This window comes from Gopherus evgoodei, chromosome 11, assembly GCF_007399415.2.
Source record: "Gopherus evgoodei ecotype Sinaloan lineage chromosome 11, rGopEvg1_v1.p, whole genome shotgun sequence".
NCBI lineage: Eukaryota > Metazoa > Chordata > Testudines > Testudinidae > Gopherus > Gopherus evgoodei.
Window position 1 is genome coordinate 42,196,566 of NC_044332.1, and position 21,778 is coordinate 42,218,343.

A 21,778-nucleotide genomic window follows, 5' to 3' on the forward strand; every position below is an offset into this window, starting at 1 on the left:
CCGCCAAGTCACGTGACACCCCTCCCTGCCAGTCGCGCCGTCTGTCTCCCTCCCCCTTTCGGTTGCCTAGTGACCGCCGTACACAGGCCCCGCGCGAGCCTGGCGCCGCTGGGGCTGCCCCGGGTGTAGAGGGTTATGGAGGCGGCCGCCAGGCCCGCGGCGCTCAATGAGCGGCGCAAAGGCCAGAGACTGGATCCCACGCGTGAGTGACACGAGGCTGCCGGAGCCACGGGGGCGGTGCCGGGCCGTGGTGCTAAGAGCGGGATGGGGGCGAGGCCGTGGGGTGTCGTGCCCGCCCCCATGGGGCCCACCCCCCGCCTGCGAACCTGTGCCACGGCCCAGGGGGCCGGTATGCGGCAAAGACCCCACCGGAGGGACGGAGGTAGCCCCTGGCTAATGCACCACACACCCCCGGCCCGGGGGTTCCCGGCCTGTAACCGCGGCGGCACGCTGAGGTTTCCTGGGCAGCCAAGGGAGTAAAGCAGTTACGTGGGGGTGAAGAACTGGGGTGGCCATGGAAATGAAGGACAGTTGAGGTGAACGGTGCCTACATGTGTTACGTGGTGGTGCCCAGACAGATGGGGGATGTGGTGCTCAAAGGTGGAGCTGACATGCCCGGCACAAGGAAGACAGCACGCTTACCTGCAGAGCAGGTGATGCCAAGACACAAGGGCTGCACTACCTGTTCCTGGAACCAACGGGTTAGATGTTGGGCCTAAAGAGGTGTAGGATGTGCAGTGCACTGCAGTGAAAGAGAGAATATAATCCTCTTTCTCCATTCTCACTCCAGATGAGCCCCTGGGCTCATGGTCTGGCATCACAGAAGAGTGCAGGAAAAATACAGTACGACTCCCTTTATCCATTCCCTTGCTGGGTTACCCTTTAAGAAAACTGGCAACAGAGACTGTAAACAAAGAACAAACAGACATAAAATATCACTGTCAGAGAAAGCAATATCTCACATAGTAAAAACCTTCCATCTTAAATCCCCTCATAGCTCTGGTTCCTTGCAGACATGCAAGTAGATTTCTAGAGCCTGTTTCTCCTCTCAAGGGTATACATAGGAGTAACTCAACTGAAATTAATGGAGGTACAGGTACATGAAACTATTGTAGGAGTAGAATCAGGCTGCTTATATAAAGATGCAGCCTGTGATAGACAATCATGGCTACATACAGTATTCTACTATTGACACTTGGTTTGTGCAAATCCCCTTGTTTAGAGGTGGAAGACCAGGCCCAATACACCAGACAAAAGGCAGTTAGCAGAGAAGCAATTTTATCTAAAAGTAGGTTTTAATTTTAAACATTGTCAGAACAGGAAAAAGTTGTCCCCTTTTTTAGATTTGTCATGCAGTACTCTTACAAACCAGATGGGCAAAGTTTTCTAAGAGAATTTAACTTTACTCAAATATCTATTTTTTTAAAGCAGTAATGACCAACATGAAGGACATTTCCTGAAAATTAATGACTGGCAGGAGGAGTTGAGGGCCTGAAAAGTACAGGAAAGCAAGACACATTGGTCTGTCAAGTAACATGAGGCTCTGGATCTGGGGGTTAGTTCTGACTGTGCTCCTGCTCCTGGATACCAGAATTACATTACATAGTAGAATCAAACTAATATGATGCTTTACTGTCAGTGCTGGTTAGGAGTCCAAATCTTGGTGTGGGTTTGAACCCAGGATTTTCTGGCCAGAAGTGCTACAAACTGAGTGAACTCATTCTTTTGTTCTTTCTTTCACATAGCAGAAAATAGTTTGGAAGAATATAATGTTCCAGAGAGTATTTTTCTTCCAAATGGAGTAGATCTTCGCCAGGTTACTGTTCTGCCAAAGGCAGAATGGGTGAGGATTCGAGACAGTGTTGACAGTGCAGCTAGAGAAGCAGCACGGATTCATGCAGAGAGGAAAGAACGGAAAGATATGCACTTACGTTCCAAAGCAGTTGTGAAAAACTGGCCCAACACCATTGCAGTAAGTGAAATGCTCATTTAGAAATTGGAGGGTTACTTTTCGTATACATTAGATTAGATTGATCACCTCCCACTCCAACAGTGTAGACCAGGCCTTAGAGTGAACTATTCCCCTCCCTTCTCCAGGTACAGACACATACACACTTCTTAACAAGATTTTCACTATAAAAGACGGTTACTCACCTTTGTAACTGTTGTTCTTCGAGATGTGTTGCTCATATCCATTCCAGTTAGGTGTACGCGCCGCGCGTGCACATTCGTCGGAAAACTTTTACCCTAGCAACTCAGTGGGCCGGCAGGTCGCCCCCTAGAGTGGCGCCACCATGGCGCTCCATATATACTCCTGCCGGCCCACCCGCTCCTCAGTTCCTTCTTGCCGGCTACTCCGACAGTGGGGAAGGAGGGCGGGTGCGGAATGGATATGAGCAACACATCTCGAAGAACAACAGTTACAAAGGTGAGTAACCGTCTTTTCTTCTTCGAGTGATTGCTCATATCCATTCCAGTTAGGTGAATCCCAAGCCTTACAAAGGCGGTGGGGTCGGAGTGAAATGTGGCAGAATAAAACTGCCGAGCCAGAGGCTACAGCCTCTCTTGACTGCTGAACCAGGGCATACTGCGAAGCAAAGGTAAGGACCGAGGACCAATGGAGCTTCGTGACAGGTCTCGTGGGTAGAAACACGAGCCAGCAAGGCGGCAGATGAAGCCTGAGCCCTGGTAGAATGCACGGTGATGTGGCTTGGGGAAATATGAGCCAAATCAGAACAAGTGGGGATGTCCGCCATCACCCAAGATGAGATCCTCTGAGAGGAAAACAAGCAAGCCCTCCCTTTGGCCCGCTACCGGGGCAGAGCTGGGGCACCTTAGGAAATGATTCTGTCAGCACAACATAATGCGAGCACTCCACAGATGTCCAAGGAGTGCAACGGTTATGCCCATTGCGTTGAGCTGTGGGTAACATGAAAGGCCAAAACACCTTAGGGAGGAAAGCCGGGTGCGGTCACAACTGCACCTTGTCTTTGTGGAACCTTCGTAAGAGCTCTGATCTCAGAGACCCGTCTGGCCAAGACTAGGTTGAGGCCCCAGGGCGGGGCTGGGCGGCGCACCCGAGGGTGCAAGCGCTCCAAGCCCTTGAGGGACCTCGAACCCATAGAGCGTGGGACACTGAACGTCCATCTTAGCCTGCTGGAAGGTAGGGACGGCTGCTGAGAGTATCCTCAGCGATGATACCGCCAGATCCTGCCGCTGAAGGCCAGAGGCAGGCCAAATAGAGGGGATCGAGACCTCAGCAGGAGCAAGATCGAGCGTACTGCAGCTGTAAAGGAAACGCTTCCACCTGGCTCGGTACGTTGACCAGGTGGAAGGCTGCCTGTCACCCCAACTCAGGTACGCAGGAGCCACCGTGAGGCGAAGAGGCTGCAGGTCCGAGTGACGAAGCCTGTCATTGCCCTGAGTGATGAGGTCTGGGCTGACAGGCCGAGCAACGTGGTATGTCAGTGCTGCCTGGACCACTCTGGAGTGATCATGATGACGCACGCTCCGCCCCTGCGGAATTTGAGCAGGACGTAACGAACCAGTGGGAACAGCGGGAAGGCATAATGCAGTTGGCCGTTCCACGGTATCAGGAATGCGTCCAAGATCGATTCCGAGGAGAGACCTTGGAAGGAGCAGAACACCTGGCATTTCCTGCACTCGCGGTGAGCGAACAGGTCTGTGTGAGGAACCATTTCCACCTCCGGAAAGCGGGACGCCTCACATGGGGCAGAGTGATGACTCGTAAGACAGGAAAGACCTGCTGAGTCAAAGAGATAAGACGTTCCGAACGCCTGGGAGAAAGGACGTCGCCAGCTCCATCGAGCGGGCCATGCAAAAGACCCGGAAATGGATGGCCTCCTGACAAAAAAGGGGGGAGGACTATGTCCCCCCTGAATGCTTATGAAGCACCTGGCCATTGTGTTGGCTGTAAACACCGAGATACAACGGCCTCGCAGCTGCCGATGGAACCCCTGGCATGCCAGGCGGACTACTCTGATTTTTGGGGCATTAATGAGGAATGCCAGCTCCCTAGAAGACCGAAGGCCTTAAGCTCGGAGGTGACCATGAGCACTCGAGCAGAGAGATGATGCGTCCGCCGTCAGGGGCAGTGAGGGCTGGGGCGGATGAAACCGCATCCTGTCCACACCAAGGAGGGGGTTAGCCACCACTCTAGGGAGCCTAAGGCGTTCGAGGGAACGGTGACTACCATGACCATTGGCTCCCTGTCCAAGCGGTACGCCGAGGTGGGCCGGACTTGGAGAGGACGGAGGCGGAGCTTGGCGTGCTTGGTTACAAACTTGCGGGCAACCATGGACCCAGGAGACTGAGACAAGAACGAGCTGAGGTCGTTGGGAAAGCCTTCAGACCTCAGATGATTGATGCCATCGCCTAAAACCGCAGTTGCGATAAGCAGGCTCCGGCTAGGTAGGAGACCAAGATAGCCCCTAGGAAGCCCAACCTCTGCGTGGGAACCAGAGTGGATTGCTCTATAGTAATCATCAGGCCTTGATCTGTGAATAAGACCGTGACGATGCCCACGGCTGAGTGGGTTGTGCGTCAGAGTCTCCTCGGATAAGCGAATCGTCCCAATACGGAAAAACGCATATCCGACATAGCTACGGTAGGCGGCGACTATGGCCGTAAACCGGGAGTATTCACCGCTGGCTATAAAGCGGAGGCATCTCCCGTGCGGAGGGAAGATGGCATTGCGAAAGTACGCGTCCTTCCTATCCAGGGCGGCATAGTAGCCCCCAGGAGGCAAGGATGGAATAATGGTTCCCAGGGATACCATGCAGAACTTTAACCTTATCCCAAACCGGTTGAGTCCATGCAGGACCAGGGAGGTCTGAGACCTGTGTTCGAGTGGGGAACTAGGGCATAACGGGAGTAAAACCCCTAGCCCCTTTCGTCCGCTGAAGGGGGACAGGGCTGGAGCAATTTAAAGGTGGTACCTATGCTCCATCGTGCGCAGGACCCAGCGATCTAAAAGTAACTGGGGCCATGCCAGGAGAAAGCGGGATCAGGACCCCGTCCTGCGACTGGTACACCGCCCTCCGACGAACCTTGGAAGGTCCGTCTTTGGTCCCAGTGGTAATTGCGAGGGACCTCGACTCTGGCTTTTTAGGGGGCCTGACGTTTGTCTGCGACCACCTTGGCCTTGCCGTTTTCCAGAGTTCTGCCTCTGGCTAGGCACAGAGTATGGCGGCTGGGGCCATAAAGGCCTGCGTTTGGTCGCAAGCGTATACACGCTGAGACGCATTAGGACCCTATTGTCCAGCAGGCTTCGCAGTCTGGGGCTGTCTCTGCCGCGAAGATGCCTTTACCAACAAAGGGTAAATTCTTTCCCCCGTCCTCCAAGACGGCAGCGAACTCTAGGTGGGAGGTTCGAGGGAGAAACTCCTCCACCCAGGTGCTATAATTATCGCAGCTAAGCAAGGCTTGTTGCTTTGCTACCCAGAGGCGCAGGGCCCCTGCAGAGTACACCTTGCATTCGCCAAGGCTCTTTCTGCTTCGGGGCTGGCGCCCGCTGGCCATGATATCAGGATCGTGGTCCTGAGCATAAAATCTGCGCATATGGGATGACACGGATGCGTGTCCGGATGGCCATGGAGGTACTAAAAGAAGGCACGGGCCGAGTCTCTGACTCACTCGGACCTTGCCCAACTCGGCACCGGGGACCGGCATCGGGAGGCGTATCGGTACCTGGAACGAGATCCAGACCCGCAACCAGAACGGTGTCGGGAGGTCGACCGAGATCTCGAGGCTCGGAGAAGAGCTACAGGAGTCAAGGTACCTGCCCCGGTGCCAGATGTCGGAACGGTGCCGATAGCGGGTCGGCGAACGGGATACCGACCGGTGCAGCGAGTGTGACCAGTACCGAGGAAAACAGTACCGGGACTGCCAGTGGTGTCCGGCGTGCCGACAGGACTTGGAGTGTCTGCGGGACCGTGATCATGGACGGTGCCGCTCTGCTGTACTGACAGGGGACAGTCCCTTGAAGAGACTGTATTACCCGTACCGGCGGTGCCCGGGTCAGGCAGCACTGACTCTGTCATGGCACTGAGAGCCCTCGCCGTTGGTAACATCTCCGGCGTGCAGGGAACAGCAGGCTCAACCACAGTGCGTACTGGGGAGCTGTCAGGCACCGGATTCGACGGCCCTCGTGGGGCCGGGATCCACGGTACCGAGGTCATTAGAGCTTCGGTAGGTGCCGGTGCCGGGCGAACCGAGTTAGATAAGCTGTCTGGCTGCGGTGCCGTCAGCACTGAAGCAGCGGGAGTAATACGCTCAACCACGGCGCGTGCCGGGGAGCCGTCGGGCACCGGATTCGATAGCCCTTGTGGGACTGGAATCGACGGTGCCGATAGAAGCAGCCGGAACAGGAGCTCAACCACGGCGCGTGCCTGGGAGCCGTCAGGCACCGGATTCTACGGCCCTTGCGGGACCGGGATCGACGGTGCCGACGTCATCGGTGCCGCAGCAGGTGTCGGTGCCGGGCGATCCGACTTAGACTAGCTCTCTGACCGCGGTGCCGTTGGCACGGAAGCAGCCGGAGCATTAGCTCGACCACGGCGCGTGCCGGGGAGCCGTCAGGCACCGGATACTACGGCCCTTGCGGGACCGGGATCGACGGTGCCGACGTCATCGGTGCCGCAGCAGGTGTCGGTGCCGGGCGATCCGACGTAGACGAGCTCTCTGGCTGCGGTGCCGTTGGCACGGAAGCAGCAGGAGCAATACGCTCAACCACGGCGCGTGCCGGGGAGCCGTCAGGCACCGGATTCTACGGCCCGTGTGGGACCGGGATCGACGGTGCCGACGCCATCGGTGCCGCAGCAGGTGTCGGTGCCGGGCGATCCGACGTAGACGAGCCCTCTGGCTGCGGTGCCGCTGGCACGGAAGCAGCAGGAGCAATACGCTCAACCACGGCGCGTGCCGGGGAGCCGTCAGGCACCGGATTCTACGGCCCGTGTGGGACCGGGATCGACGGTGCCGACGCCATCGGTGCCGCAGCAGGTGTCGGTGCTGGGCGATCCGACGTAGACGAGCCCTCTGGCTGCGGTGCCGCTGGCACGGAAGCAGCAGGAGCAATACGCTCAACCACGGCGCGTGCCGGGGAGCCGTCAGGCACCGGATTCTACGGCCCTTGTGGGACCGGGATCGACGGTGACGACGTCATCGGTGCCGTAGCAGGTGTCAGCGCCGGGCGATCCGACTAGACGAGCTCTCTGGCTGCGGTGCCGCTGGCACGGAAGCAGCAGGAGCAATACGCTCAACCACGGCGCGTGCCGGGGAGCCGTCAGGCACCGGATTCTACGGCCCTTATGGGACCGGGATCGACGGTGACGACGTCATCGGTGTCGTAGCAGGTGTCAGCGCCGGGCGATCCGAGTAGACGAGCTCTCTGGCTGCGGTGCCGCTGGCACGGAAGCAGCAGGAGCAATACGCTCAACCACGGCGCGTGCCAGGGAGCCGTCAGGCACCGGATTCTACGGCCCTCGTGGGACCGGGATCGACGGTGCCGACGTCGTCGGTGCCGGGCGAGCCATCTTAGACGAGCTGTCTAGCTGTGGTGCAGCTGGCACAGAAGCAGCAGGAGCAGTAAGCTCTACCACGGCGCGAGCCGGGGAGCTGCCAGGCAGCGGATTCCCTGGTCCTGGGGGACTGGAATCGACGGAGCCGAAGTCATCGGTGCCTCTGCAGGTGACAGTGCCGGATAACGCAACTGAGGCGAGCTCTCTGGCTGCGATGCAGGTGGCACGGAAGTAGCGGGAGCAGGGGGCTCAACCACGGCGCGTGCCGGGGAGCCGCCAGGCACCAGCAGGAATCGTAGACTCTCTCGACCTCGGAAGAAGGGAGCGGTGCCGAGTCGACATCGGTGCCGGCGACGGTCGGTGCCGAAAGGCCTTGGTGGTACCGGCGGGGTCCGGTGCCGAGGAGGCGCTTCTGCCCGCCGCTTGAACATCGCTCCGCGCCCAAGGTGGAGGGGCAAGTGAAAGTCCCGCACCTTTTTGTTCTCGGCTTAAAAGCCTTGCAAATGGGGCACTTATCTGTCAAGTGTGATTCCCTGAGGCACTTCAACAGGAGTCATGTAGATCTCTCTTCGGCCGCGGCTTCTGGCAAGCCGGGCCCCTTTTTAAAACCCGGTGAGCCATGCATGGCTCCGGCACTGGGCTCATGGAAGGGGCTACTTCCTGAACCCCGCTAACTAAACTAACCATACAAATATATATATAAAAGTGTTATAACTGCATAATTATATACGAGAAAACGAGTAGCTAGGGAAGTGGAGGTCAGCTAAGCCGCGCTCCACTGTTCCAACGACCGACACGGGCGGTAAGAAGGAACTGAGGAGCGGGTGGGCCGGCAGGAGTATATATGGAGCGCCATGGTGGCGCCACTCTAGGGGGCGACCTGCCGGCCCACTGAGTTGCTAGGGTAAAAGTTTTCCGACGAATGTGCACGCGCGGCGCGTACACCTAACTGGAATGGATATGAGCAATCACTCGAAGAAGAACCAGAGTCTACTTTTTGGTGGCACTGCTTACTAATTCTGTCTCCTGCTTAGGAACACCATAGCTTCTTCCCACTTCACTCCAGAGAAGTATCAGGAAATTCCAGCAGCTAAAGAGAGAGGGCAGCAGTGCTGCATGCAGCAGCAGCAGCAGCACATTAGACCTGCCCATATCATGTCATGGATAAGTTTAAAACAGGATCATGGAGAGAAGGAGCGAGTAAGAGGTGTGAAAGGAAGGTCTCCGTCTTCCCTGCTGACTGCCAATAGAGCCACTTGCCCACCAGGCCTCCAGTCTTTCCCTTCTCCCTACAGGATTATTGTTCAAAATATTTCAGTAGCAAATCTAGAGCTTCCAAATTACACATCTTAGTTATTGCAGCTCAGGTAATTACATTCTGCTTACCTAAATTTACCCTATAATTTCAATTGACTATATTATTATATACTGTTGTCTGTATTGTAGAAGTATCCAAATGTGGATCTGAGAAACAACCATATCTGCCCCCATAGCATACAGTCTAATAAAACACACAACAGAAAAGGCTGGGGGAGAGGGAGAAGACGTATAACAAAATTTTGTTGGTGTACTGGCCCCCTGTCTCAACTACTGTGCTGCCTACCCCTAACTAGTTGGCAGTCCTATAGGCATTGTGGTAGAAGTGCATCGTGGTGAGGGATTTGAAGGCAGTTCAGTTTAGAAAGTGTGTTCCAAGTGCAAGAGGTGGCATGGAAAAAAGCACAAAACTTGTTGTGGGAGAAGCAGACAAATGTTTTGTCAAGGCTGTCATAATTAATGGAGCAGAAATCCTTGCTCATTCTGTTCTTTACTTCCTGTCCTAAACAGTGCAGTGCTGTTAAACAGCTGCTGCCTATTATCTCAGAGATTGCTGCACATCAGTGATGATTGAAGTGATCCTTTATCCAGTGGTGTGAAGCTTATTATAACTACTCAAAACACTTTGGGATCCGCATATGAAATATGCTTTCTAACAGCAAAGCATTTTTATCATACCTTTAAAATTTCTAACAGATATTTAAAACACAGGACAGCAGCACAGAAAGTGTTTGATAGTTCACTTCAGATGCAAGTAGGTATAATCAACTTCTTGCTGATTTGGTCTTTTGAAGAAGTTGTAGATTTTTGAGCCAGTTCTTTTCAGTGTGATCTGTAATGGAAATGAGTTTTATCTGCATTTAGGGCCAGGCACAGAGGAAACTTAAAGCCAGGAAATTGCGAGAAGAAAAGGAGGAAGAAGAAAGAAAACTACTTGATCTGGAGGAAGCACAGTTTCAAGCAGCAAAGCGGAAGGAGGCCATAGAAGAGGCCAAAACTTATCAATATTATCAGAATGAGAGAGTGAAAGGGTTACATGTTTGTAGATGGTTTATTGTCTTTAATTCAAATTGTATTGTTTCTTTGCGCATAATTGAATGCGTAATAAAATAAACATGAAATGTTCCAATTCTGTTTTGTAGAAAGCACTTTTACTTACTGAGGTCCTGAAGGAAAGAGATGCTCAGATTGAATTTAAAAAGACAAAGCCAGATATTTACAAAAAAAAGGAAGAAGAAGTGGAACGTGAGCGTGAAAAAGCTATTCTGAAAGAGCAGGAAAAGGCATATGAACGCTATATGAATCGACAGGCACTTTGCAGAGACCACCTGGAACAGTAAGTAAAATGGGGCTGTTTCTGACTAATAAAGATTGAGTTAAACTGTTTCTTTTTCAACAAATATATTTTAATCAAGTTGTTAAAAGAAACCTAGTGTTCATCTGCTAAACAAATGAGTTACCAGGAATTTTTAACAGAAACAAAATGAGCTGTTGTTTTTTCAGTAGAAAGAGAAAGACTTATTAGATCATCCATTTCATCTTCGTGGCCTTGCAGAATTCTACTGACATTACAGTTTCTCATATTTTGTCCAGTCCAGTTTTAAAAGCCCCACTGCTTCCTTTGGGAAGGCACTTATACTACATTCCTTGGGAGGCTATTCTATAATCAACAGATCTTATTCTCAGGAAATTTATTATATGGAGATATACCTCTCATAGAGCCGGGAGAGACCTTGAAAGGTCATTGAGTCCAGCCCCCTGCCTTCACTAGCAGGACCAAGTATTGATTTTGCCCCAGATCCCTAAATGGCCCCCTCAAGGACTGAATTCACAGCCCTGGGTTTAGCAGGCCAATGCTCAAACCACTGAGCTATCCCTCCCTAAATAGCATAAAAATTGCAACAAAACTGGGGACTCCGTGCTAATTCACTGAGCACATCTTCCATCCTGCGTACTTTAGTAAACGTTGCTACAAGTATAATGTAATCTGGCCCAGCCTCACTCTTTGGAAGGATACCAGTCTTTTATGGAACCAATCACTGGATCTCATGTGCTCTAAGACCCCTGGATTTTGGTAGTGACTAGACATTATTTCTGGCTCTGGGTCTCAAGGTGCAGACCCAATGTCTAACAACTTTATTCGGCAATGCCTCCACCCTTCCAAGCTCCCACTTGCTTATAGATACTTCTTCAGAGTTCCATCTTTTTTCTCAGCTAACCCTTTCAGGGACAACATGGCTGGCAAACAAGGAATACAGGCTTAGAAAAGGAATTTCTTAACCAACAGTATTTTACTCTCAAACAGCACTAGAGAGTTACAGGTCTTTGGGAAACAACAAACGATCTTGAATGCACTCCCTTCAAGTTGGATTTTACCCTTCCTCTGAATCCTGGGTTTGGTCAGCCTCCACAGGTTGGGCAGTCTTTCCTGCTTTCTCTCTTCTTAGCCCAGGTTGGCTGAGATCCCTGTAAGACAATCAGAGTTAATGGCCCTGTATTGCTATGTGCCAGCTTCTCAGACTAACTAGGGATCATGCCCCTCCTACAAAATGGATGCTTTAATCCATAATGGAGACTGTAAAACAGCATGAAGGTCACAGTCCAAAATGAAATTTATAATACAGATTAGAGCCCCTGAAAATAAATGGCATTTACAAAGCAAGGTGAAGTTCACAGACCTCCAGTCTGTCATAATAATTATTTAGCTTTCATTCAATAAATATAAAGTTAAGGATTTCATATTGAGTAAATGTACTTACTTTAAGTTTTCAAAAGACAAAAGCTCACTCTCTTCCTTCTTAGTATCTATATTTAGGTTCCTTTTGAAAAGTTTCTAAAATTATGATAACGGGAGTTACTGGGCAGATCAATAATTTTCACTACTGGGGTTAGATAATTTATTGTGTTATTTGATCATCTCAGTCTTTTTACATATATTTTCTAAAATTAGGTCTGTTAATCCTCCTGAGGACAGAGTGGATAAGTTGCATGTGACCTTTTTTGGTGATGTATTAGGGCTGTAAAAAAGTTGTTTTTTTTTTTTTTTAAATTCAAAAATTCTGGCTACAGTTTGTTAAAGTTGCAGTGTTGTTGTGGTTGGTTCAACTATCTTAAAAATATTAACAAAACAAAAATCCAAAATAATAAAAAGCCTTATTTGAGTGGCATTGCAACCCTGTGTGTCAGGTCAAAATGCCATTCACTCAGATTTGGCTCTGCCATCATGACAGAGGAGGAACTGGGCCAAATCTGAGTGAGTGGCATTTTGACCTGGCACACAGGGTTGCAATGGCACTCAAATTTGTGGCAACTACAAAAATTTGTGGTGTATGTGTTAAAAGTTTCAGTTTCTGCAACAAAATCACAGCCCATAATTTTCTTACAGCCTTAGTGATCCATTGTGAATGGAGGAACTCAAGGAAGTAAGGGAATATAATAATTAAAACTAAATGTAATTGGCAAAAGACATACATTCTGTGATAAATATCTAGATGTATTAATTGTGTTTTTTGTTTAATTGGTAGTTAACCACTTTCAGTAATGTGTACCAGATCTCTCAGTCATTCATGAGAACTAACAAGGAATGTGCTGTGCTAGGCATGGATATCAGTATCTAGTGGGAACATTGCTGCAAATAATCCTGGAAAGGAATTATCAGTGGTTCTGTCTCTTTCTTGATATCACCTGAAATCCAACTCTAAGGAGCTGCTACTAAGTTTAAATGTTGCAGTGTACGGATACATTATGAGGAAATCCTGCTCCATTCTTTGAATATAAAGGGTTCCTGGCAATGGCACTAATGTAATTCTGCTGCAGAGAAGTTGAAGAGGATTTGTGGGGCATGAAAGGAGTGTGCATCCTCTGCTTAATACAGAGCTTGGCTCTGCATCAACTCCCAGAATACCGTTGTTGTATATCTTCCTTTCCTTCCCACAGAGGAGGGAGCACATTAGGGCTGTGATGGTTACTGCAGAAGCTGCCTTTTTGAAATTCTGCTGCTGCCATGTGAGTTGGGGGAAAAGATTCCTTTCACAATTCCCAGAGTTACTAAATTCTCATTCTGTATTTGGGCCAATAACTTTAAAATGCATCACTTTGATTTTGAATTCTGACACTTTACCTGTCTTCAGTTCAGAGTATCAAATCTAATGATGATTAACTCGTAGAAATGTGTAACCTCTGTCCATTATATACTGTGTACATTTTCTTACCTCTTTAGTATGATTATTTTATTTTATGCTTTAGAATAAAAGAACATAAGCACCAGGCAGAATTAGACAAAATAGAGGCAAAAAAAGAAGGCGAAGAGATTCAAAGACTGACCAAGTTATATGAATTGGAAGTGCAGAGAGAAAATGAAAAGAAACTGGAGGAAAAACGTGAACATAGGAGGATGCATTGTGTAAGTAACAGAAAAGCAGAAAGGCCAACATTTTTCAACTGGGATGCTTAAAGTTAGGGACTTACATTCTTATTTACATACTTAAATAAGTGGCCAGATTTTCAGAGTTCTAAGCTCACACCTAACAGCTCTCCTGACAACCGTGGAAGCTGCTAGGTGCTGTGCTCTTTTGAAAACCTGGCTCTTAGTGCTGATTTGCAGTTTGCTAAATGCATTGTGAGCAGGTGTCTTTCCTAGCCTGCTCTAAAACAAAGTCACACACTGCACAGAGTTGGCCTGGCGTTCATAATAAATACATTCATAAAATAAATGTCAGCTGTTGCCTTATCCCCAGACCTGGCTCCTCCTGGGAAGCTGCCTTAGGACTACTCAGTCAGTCTGTATTCTGAATCATTGTAAATCATCTCTCCAAAGAGCCTCTCCCATCACCTTTGTATCTGTGTAGGGTAAAGAGCCACTTGTCTCAGAGGGGCCCACTTAGCCTTTCTGAGCAGGATCAGTAGCAGAGTGAGGTATTGAATCATCTATGTGCAAAATTACTAAAACCATATTGAGAATTAGCACCAACTGAACAGCTTCATAGTAATAGCTCTGATGGAATCATTTGCACATACTGTAGGCAGAGTCAGGAGGAAAGTAGTGACAAGTGCATTAGGAGAGGCAAAGGAATGTCTCAGGAAAAGCTGGAGGTCTCTAGTGCATGATCTTCATTACTGGCAGCAGGCTGTCTAGGAGATTCATGTTGAAACTGACTACTAGGAGAAAAAAATCATCAGGCAAATGTCATAGTTCAGGACAACAGCACCTATATTTCCACTTTGTGGTCCAGAAAGGCACCCACTGTCAGGTTTCTGGCTCCCCAGTTGTCATGTCTCTTGGGCAAGAGACACACATCTCACTGCCTCGTGACTGGGATATTTCCAGGCTGCACAGTTCACTGCCTACACTGTGTACTTTCCAAGAAATCAGACTGCCTAAGCAGGTCTGCTTTGCTTTTCTCTTAGAGGCTTTATATAGCATAATTGTCCACCGTGATAAGGTACCACCCACCTTTTCCTGAGTACTACATTTATTTCTTAAAGTGAAAGCATTACAGAGAAAACATTAAAACAAAAGAACCTACACACATTAATAAGCTTATCAGAGATCACCCCAAGTGCAACAAGGGCTCTTTTATTGGGTTAGTCCTTCAAGCCCACATGGGATTTTCAGTGGTTACAAATTCACAACACTGTAATGAATCTGTGAGTCATTCCTTTATAGTGCCCAGGCCTTTGATCTGAGAATAGGTAATTCATAGACCATGGGTTTTTCTTCAGGTCATAGCTTCAAAAGGTTGGGTCTGGAGGTGGGAATTTTCATTCCCTTCTTTCATATATTTCCCATGAAACCCAATTAACTATTTATCCCAAACATTCCTTCTTGTTTGGCCCATTGTTAAATGAGACCTTGGAAGCTCATGACACTTCCCAGGATTTATGTTTAATCATTCCCTCTCCCGCCCCCCCTTACATAAAATCCCCCAATAATACAGTTGCATTTTTAATGAAATGAACTCCTAAAATATTTAAACTTAATTCAGTAAGGTTTGTCTGGGATATTGCAGGAAATTGCCATATCTGTCACAGCAAGTATAAATATCTCCTTGCAGCTAGCTGAGCTTGTCATTCCAACGTTTGCCTGTGAAGATGCTCTGAAGGAGCCCTCAGTGTTGACTCAGTATGTGGAGTTGCCTTTGTAATACCTGCTGGTGGAGCCTCTGATGTCACTTCTGGCAGTTGCCTTTTAAAAAGCTGTTGAAGGCATTGATAGTCCTGTCTCTGGCTAAGGATACACTGCATCTTAATTCAACATTAATTATGTCGCCCAGGGACGTGAATTAGCCATGCCCCACAAGCAACATAATTTATGCCGATGTAAGTGCCGATCTAGCCCCACTGCTCGCTGGTGCTTGAGTAATGAAGCTGGGAGGAGAGCTCTCTCCCATCGGCTTAGAGTGGCTACATTAAAGAGCTTACAGCTGTGCCGCTATAAGCTCTTTAGTGTAGCCATAGCCTCTGTTGTTTAAGGAGGAACTGCCAGAGGTTGATGACTGCTGCTGGGGCCAGAGCTCCTGCAATTATAGTCCTGGCTGAAAGGGTTGCTGTGCTGTGTCTTGCTGACAAAAGAAATAGAGGCTTCCTTCCACAATTAGCTGAAGCTCTGTGGAGTACCTCTGGGATTATGCCAGGATGCCCTGAGAGAGAGAGAGGAGCTCCTGCTTAGAGGCTTCCCCTCCATATGTTCTGAAGACCAGAAATCTGCCATGCCTAAAAGGCAGAATGATTTGGGATTTTACCCCCAGGTGAGCAGAGCCTAGATTGTTCCCTTGACTAGCAGGTCTGGTGCTACTTCCTAGCTGCAAAAGCAGAGGAGGAAGAATCAGTGTTGTAATGGCACACCTAGCTATGCAGGAGACTCATGCGACTCCTGACTGAACTGTAAGTATTGTCAAGGATGCATTTCACAAGTTACAGGCCAAGTTCTGCCCTTAAATTCACACACACACACACACAACGCATTGACTTCAAAAGGTCACAGACATTAAAGGGCAGAATTTGAATGTACACAATACAGGAATTGTATCACCACTGAAATACAGCCACTTTGGGACGAAACATTGGCAGCTGTTTAAGCCCAATGTCTCACATCAGTTTAAGACAAAATGAAAAATATAATATTGTCCTGCTGAAACTGTAGGGAGGATGACCCAATGTATGATGATACACTGTAGGTCCAATTTCATCATCCTCAGCATCATGAAAACTTCAGAAGGAAACTGTGAACCTGGGCAGTAAGATGGGACAGGAAATAGAACTGACTTTCCCCTGTAAAGTTTAGAGTCAGATACTGATTTGTGGTCTGTAGCTGGTAGAGGCCAGAAATGTCAGAGCCCAAAGGGTAGTGCACCCTGAGTCCATCTCCCCTTCACACCTGTGAAAAAGCCTTTCCACGGGTGCTCATTGGCAAGGAGCATGGAGGCCCTTTCCAATGTAGCACCTTGAAGTCAAGGGACATGAATCCAGTGATTCAGGCCCCGTTGCTGGGTCAGTGAGCACCATGTACTTGCATGGCATTGATAACTCTTGTTGCTGGCATTAATAGTGTGTGCATTTGAATATTGGTGCATATGAATGTTACTTTTGCAGCAACTTGTGGTAATTTGCCTCTCAGAATGTAAGTCAGTTCAGGGCTGGGCAAGAACAACAATCCTTTTCTAGAAGCTTCTCTCCTCCAGAACCTTGTTCTCCCCTGGTGCAGGTTTAGGGGTACCTCCATAATTTTACATAGTATAGTTTAAGTCTGTATCAGATTTTTTTTCTTCCTTTAAAAATATTTAGCTATTTGTCTTAGTGAATATAATTTGACACTTTTTTTTTTTTTTAAAGGAGCATGTTGCTGACCAGGATATTCTTAAAGCTGTACAGGAACAAAAACAAGAAGAAGAGAATGATAAAATTCGAGCTCATTTTAAAGCAAAACAAAGTATGGCCAAACTGAGAAGAGAAAAAGAAGCTGAAATGAACAGGTGGGTCAAATGTTAGAGAATTAAATAAAGTATAGATTCAGAATTATGTCTTTGTCACATGATTATGATAACATTCTAAGCTCTTAAGTCTGCAAAGAAGATTGTACAGTATTACAGCATGGATCCCTGGACCAAAGTGCTTCAGGGTATTTTGAGGGTATGAAAGAGGAAAATGTATGAAAGGAGTTCCCCTTTCACTGGCCCTTCGTAGTCACAGATGATGTGCAGTGAGCTGGGTACTCACCTTGATCTTCAAGGCTTGTGGACTTAGCAGGAAAGTGGTTCTTAACCAGGGGTACTCAGAGATCTTCCAGGGGGTACATCAGCACATCTAGATATTTGCCTAGTTTTACAACAGGCTACATAAAAAGCACTAGTAAAGTCAGTGCAAACTAAAATTTCATACAGGGAATGACTTGTTTATACTGCTGTATATACAATACACTGAATTAAAAGTACAATATTTATATTCCAATTGATTAATTTTATAATTATATGGTAAAATACAGCAGTAAGCAATTTTTCTGTAATAGCGTGCTGTGACACTTCGTATTTTTGTGTCTTTTTTTAAGCAAGTAGTTTTTAAGTGAGGTGAAACTTGGGGGTAGGGAAGACAAATCAGACTCTTGAAAGGGGTACAGTAATCTGGAAAGATTGAGAGCCACTATTGCAGGACATTGGGCCCCACATCCATGTGCTGGAGCTGGGGGCTTTTCACCTGATCTGCAAGGCTTTTACTCTTACCAGTTCCAAACTATCTCCGTCCTGATGGAAAAAATAGCATGATGATGTGGCTGTGATTTCCTTTCAGTGAAGCAAAGGAGAAAAGAGAAAGGGGGAAAACTGATTTCTTAATCAGATATTTAGATATAATTAGATTCTAGTGAGATAGTTGTAAGGAAACCAGGTTTATCTATTTAACATTGACATGTTGCATTAATTGCTGTTCTGCTATAGGTTAATGCAGGAGCGTAGGGATATTATTACTAACCGTCTAGTTGCACAGATGAAACAGACATTTGAGAGTATAGATGAACGTGTTGCTAGAGATGTTGCAGAGAGAGAAGCTGAGTGGGAAAAAGAGCTCAAAGAGAAAGAAGAAAAAACCAAAGCTGAATTGAAATCAATTGCAGAACACAGAGCCACTGTGGTAAGATACTTAAAGAAAAAGCTACATTAATGTGGTTATGTACAGTCATTCTTATAAATATTTTTGAGACAAGCAATAGTTTTTGCAATTCATTGTGGGAGATTCATATGAACTTACTGTTCAATTATCAGAGGGGTAGCTGTGTTAGTCTGGATCTGTAAAAGCGGCAAAGAGTTCTGTAGCACCTTATAGACTAACAAATGTATTGGAGCATGAGCTTAGTGGGTATTCACAGAACTCTTTGCCGCTTTTACTGTTCAATGTTTACATCTCACAATTAAAGTAAATAGCAAGTTTTCAGACAAAATGTTTAAGAACAGGCTGATTATGTGTCACAAACAACTAAAAGTGAAAGTATATCATTGAGAATTGATGCAAATCTCTTAGTTTTAATATTCATTATTTCAAGCAGAGTTTTTTTAGCTAGTACAACGAATATAATCACTTGGCACTTTTAGTGAGAAGGGCATACTGGCTAATAGCTGTAACCTAACTGCTTAGCTGATGCTCCTCCTCTCCTGAAAGCTCAGAGAGTCAGTAGGGAATGAGGGCTGCTCTCTCTCAGGAGTTAGAGAGGCCTTGGTCTGCCTGGTGAAGGAGATGGCCTTCAGACTGCTGGCTTCCATCCTACTTAATGAGGCAGAATCATCTGGCCCCTCGCATTGTTCCTGTTTCTTCCATTTGCTGTCTCTTTCATGCACACTCCTCCTAGAATCATCCATGTGCTTTTCTTCTGATCATTCCCCTGAACACCATCACTAGTACACCACTCAAGCAGTGTGAGGATTCAAGAGCTGTTCTTAGGGGACTAGCCTCTCACCCTCAAGGGTGAGGACCTGAAGCACTGCTTATTCCAGGCAATTTGAGTACAACCCACTAAAACTCATGGCTTGACAAAGCTATGGCCTCTTACTGGATGACATGTTAATCACCAGGTTTAGTGAGCAAGTAAAGTATTAAAAATCCTTGGTCCATGCTCCTTTAACTGCATTGTAAAGACCTCTCAACAGAGCATTAATGTGTAAGTGTATCACAGCTAAATACATAGTGCAGGGTTTGCAACATTTTTCATGCTGTTAACCACATTTCTGAACAGGTGAATAACCTCTCCTGTTCGTAACTGTGCAGCCAAAGTACCTCCTGCTTTGAATTTCATAACCTCTACAACAATTGCCAATGTGGAAAAGTAACATTAGAAAAGTAATGTTTTTTTAAACCAACTTTCAATGGGAATTAGTATCTGAAAACAGTAGGGTAGCCAGAACCATGTAACAAGATAGCTCTCTGGGACCAGTAAATGCTGTACAGACCTGTTTGAAAATTGCTGTTATAGTGAAATGAGCATTTTCAGGAAACACTTGGGGATTTTCCAAGCAACCCTAGTTGGCTATTGACAGGTGACTGACATTACATGGTTAATCAATCACCAATAAAATTAGGAAATACTGAGAAAAATTATGTAAAGCTTTGGAGTTGAGGGGAACCTCTCATAGGTGTGTCCAATTACTAGATCTTGGAAATGTTTTATTGGTGTTTCACTGCTTCTTAATATTATGAGCCTTTGGTTTTTTAGTTTCTCTTGGCTGTAGAATGATAAAATATGCCTGAAAATATGGTTTTCAAATGTGTTGGTTAGCAAATTGAGTTAATTTATAATTTTTTTTAATAAAACATAGATAAAAATGAAAGAGGAGAGAGAGAGAGAGGCGAGATTAGAGGGTAAAGAAAAGCTTCGTGAACTAATGGAAGCAGACCGCATCTATCTGGAAATGGAGAAAGACAAGAAACGAAGAAACCGCAATGAAAACATAAAAGTGCAAAAGACTCAAATCCAGCAAATGGTAACTAGGGGGATGATCAGATTGTCAGACATTTTACAAAGCTATTTCAGCGTACATCTGTGGTATAGGAGTCTTGTATGAGACCTACGTCTTTATATTATCGTAGTACTGTTCAAAACAAGAGAAACGTGAATTATTTTTATCCCTTTAAACATAATGCTTCAGCTGTTCCTCAGGGACTAGCCTCTTCACAGCACAAGGGTGGGAATGTGAAGCAGAGCTTATATGTGTGAGTGGGAGAATCATTAGTTCACAGGATTGGCAGTAGGATATAGATCCTTTCATTTCCAGACACTTTGTCTGACTTAAGCCCAGTGTGGACTGAAAGATATCTCCTTCTGATGATGGCTGCTAGGTTGGCGTATGTAAAATAGCATTTGGTGTCTCAGTCAGTTGTCAGTGGACATGTATCACAAAATCCCCTACCAATATTAGCTGTATGCCAAATATGTGCCATCACAAGGCCCCATGCTTTTGGGAGACTTCCCCCGCCTGCTGTGCTGCCCTATCACCTTAATAGCCTTAAGATTGAGGCTCAACCCTTCGTAGGCCCACAACGACTACTACCCTTGTCCAGTCCTCTCTCATCTGCTGAAACCATCTGCCAGTGACAAGCACCCCATCTCTTGCTCAGATGCCAAGTCTAACCATATAAGTATGTTATGGGAGTACTATAGCCTGCCTAGGTTCCCAAAAATCAGACTTTGTACATGGATCTGCAAAATCTAGGATAGTTTACTATTGTGTGTGCTAATTGGCAACCATATGGGTAAGAATTAACTGAGAAGTCAAGACTTGAATGAATGACGTCGATTGAGGTAGCCTGTCAGCTGCAGATAATGGTCTCTCTGAATCAGTATTCAGGTGCATTGCTAGCACGTGGCTGCTGCTGCTCACTTTGTACCTATTCTCTGGACAAATGGAGAATGTCAGTTATGCATTTCTAACTAAAGTTAGACTGTGATTAACAAATAATTGTTTTTATCAGAAAGGTAGTTGCAGCCAATTATTAAACAAATGTCACATAAGGACTTCCTTGACTTTATGCTCTATTAAGCTATTCTACCACAAGTTAACCATGTGGAAATATTTAAGCTTTGTTATTCCCTTCCCCCAAACAGGCTGAAAAACGGGCAAAAGAACAGCATGAGAAACAAGCAGAACTGGACTATGAGGCCCAGAAAGAAGTTACTGCAATTTGCAAGGAGCAGGAATTTCAAGAATATGCAAATCAAGTAATTGATTCAGAATCCAAGACAACTCGAAATATTTATCCTCTTCTCAAAGCAGCAAAGGAAGGGACAGGTGGCGGCCATGGACCAGTTTACAGAGAAAGAGGAGGAATAAGGCCTAGTTACCAAGCACGAGATATCAATGGCACTCAGCTACCTTCTTATAATTGTAACACTACTGAAGAAATAAAAGAGCTAAATGTCAATGGTAACATCCAGCAAGCTAAGGGAAGACTAGGTTTTACATGGTAAAAATAACTCTTTGGAGTCTTTACAGATTTATTGGACTTGTTTTTATAAATGATCCATGTTGTATGAAACCCATGAAAGGAACTATAAAAGCCATAAGTACTCCATGGAAAGTTGATAGGAATCCAAATGTATTTTCCTAAACATTAAAGTTGTATTTTACTAAAGTCACTATGTTAAAGCAAATATACAGGCAGAACTGAATGATGTACTGTTTATAACCAGTGTAGAACCTTTTATATAAAAGATCATATTAAAAACATAATATTTTTGTTTCATTTTTGTAAGTTTCAAGTTCAGTCTTTTACAGCTACTCTTGAATACCCACTGTAAAGTGTTGCATTTGGCTTCTTGCATTGTTTTCCTTAGCACTCACTGATTATAACAAATCATCCTCAAAAGATACCAATTACTTTTCAAGAGTGTAGGAAATACATGAGAAACAAATACTAAACGACAGAACAAAGATATGAAAAAAGCA

General features: G+C 46.6%; 1 protein-coding gene across 3 annotated transcripts; it reads left to right on the plus strand.

Moving 5' to 3' along the window:
* Window positions 1–81: 81 nt before the first annotated feature.
* Window positions 82–21,575, plus strand: CCDC173 (coiled-coil domain containing 173). Of its 3 annotated transcripts, none has more exons than XM_030580532.1 (9): window positions 82–202; window positions 1,746–1,972; window positions 9,720–9,893; window positions 9,998–10,191; window positions 13,101–13,257; window positions 16,686–16,825; window positions 17,783–17,975; window positions 19,652–19,816; window positions 20,938–21,575. In XM_030580532.1, exons 1-9 carry the CDS (start codon window positions 136–138, stop codon window positions 21,298–21,300), a joined length of 1,680 nt encoding a protein of 559 aa, XP_030436392.1. In that variant the 5' UTR covers window positions 82–135; the 3' UTR covers window positions 21,301–21,575. The 3 variants fall into 3 exon arrangements, with proteins under 3 accessions (XP_030436392.1, XP_030436394.1, XP_030436395.1); XM_030580534.1 differs by having other exon boundaries at window positions 1,749–1,972; XM_030580535.1 differs by lacking the exon at window positions 9,720–9,893.
* The last annotated feature ends 203 nt before the right edge of the window (window positions 21,576–21,778 follow it).